Below are 1,500 nucleotides of genomic sequence, written 5' to 3' on the forward strand. Positions count from 1 at the left end.
AGGAGGAAGACAATGTGTGGCACCCTAGACTACCTGCCCCCAGAGATGATTGAGGGGCGCATGCACAATGAAAAGGTGGATCTGTGGTGCATTGGAGTACTCTGCTACGAGCTGCTGGTGGGGAACCCACCCTTCGAGAGTGCATCACACAATGAGACCTACCGGCGCATCGTGAAGGTGGGAGCTACCTGGGGCTTTGTGCCAGAAGCAGGGCATGGGGTGGGCAGAGCTTTTCTTCCTGCGTAACTCCAAGTAGAATGGGTGATCTAAGAAAATGTAGCCAGGTGAAACATGGTCCTTTTCCTTTCTCCACAACTGCAGGTGGACCTGAAGTTTCCCCCTTCTGTGCCTACAGGAGCTCAGGACCTCATCTCCAAGCTACTCAAGCATAACCCCTCAGAACGGCTGCCCCTGGCTCAGGTCTCAGCCCACCCTTGGGTCCGGGCCCACTCTCGGAGGGTACTACCTCCCTCTGCCCTTCAGTCTGTCCCGTGATGGTCCCTGTCTTTCACTAGTTCTTATCTGTGTTTGTACATCTATGAATGTGTAGGGGAAGGAGGGGCAGCATGGCCCGGCCTGTCCCTTTGTCTGTCTTCTACCTCCTTTTCGTTTAATAAAGGCTGGTGCTTTTTGTACCAATGAGTGTATATGTTTCTAGTGGAGGCTTTGCTGTGCAGGAAGCTGTCCCTAGGGAAAAGATGGGTTTGCAGGGATATGAGCACCACATCACTACCCCTACTAGCACCCTACTTTCTCAGATCTGACACCCACATGGTCAGCTCCCAATCATACTGTCTCTTAACCCTGCTCTGACTCCCAGAGCCTGGGGGGCTGGCCCTCAGCTCCCCACACTGCATTTGAACACCAGTCATCTCTAGCCACTGCTTACATCTTACTCTTTCAATTGTCTGACTTGTGTTTCCTTTCCTGGTTCATTCTCCTTTGCCAACCTAGGAGCAACTGGACATTGCTGTAACTTAGAAATTGTCTTTTTTGTTTGTTTTAATGCTCTGTTCAGGACCTAATACAGGAGTAAATAGAAGCAATAGTGATGGTGTCTTGTTCCCGACACCATCAAAATATGTTTGCTATAGATTTCTGTAGCCCTTATCAGGTTAAAGAGGGCCTATACTGGTCCTAGCTTGTTAAGGGTCTTTAACAAAAATTTTTGTTTTGTATCATGAACGGGCACATTGACTTCCATCAAATGCTTTTCCTGCATCTATTGATTATTTGCCTTTTTAATCAACATGGCTAAATACATCAACACATTTTCTTATTTTTACTTTATCCCTGTTATGTGTGCCATATTAGATTCCTAGGGCTGGGCAGCGGCTATGGCTCAAAAGGGTAGTGCGCCGGCCCCATATGCTGGAGGTGGCAGGTTCAAACCCAGCCCTGGCCAAAAACTGGAAAAAAAAAAAGATTCCTGGCTCGGCTCCTATAGCTCAACTGGCTAAGGCGCCAGCCACGTACACCTAAGGTGGCGGGTTCGAATCC

At 48.9% G+C, this 1,500-nt stretch overlaps 1 protein-coding gene across 1 annotated transcript in view; it reads left to right on the plus strand.

Moving 5' to 3' along the window:
• Positions 1 to 635, plus strand: part of AURKB (aurora kinase B) — a 2,779-nt gene extending 2,144 nt beyond the window's left edge. Inside the window, exons 3-4 of the mRNA XM_023514018.1 lie at positions 1 to 177; positions 322 to 635. The exon at positions 1 to 177 is cut by the window's left edge and continues 1 nt beyond it. Coding sequence (XP_023369786.1) covers positions 1 to 177; positions 322 to 495 — 351 coding nt within the window. The 3' untranslated portion in view covers positions 496 to 635. The remainder of the gene's footprint in view (positions 178 to 321) is intronic.
• Positions 636 to 1,500: the final 865 nt, after the last annotated feature.

This window comes from Otolemur garnettii, unplaced genomic scaffold (genome assembly GCF_000181295.1).
Source record: "Otolemur garnettii isolate 467f Iridium unplaced genomic scaffold, OtoGar3 scaffold00046, whole genome shotgun sequence".
Lineage (NCBI taxonomy): Eukaryota > Metazoa > Chordata > Mammalia > Primates > Galagidae > Otolemur > Otolemur garnettii.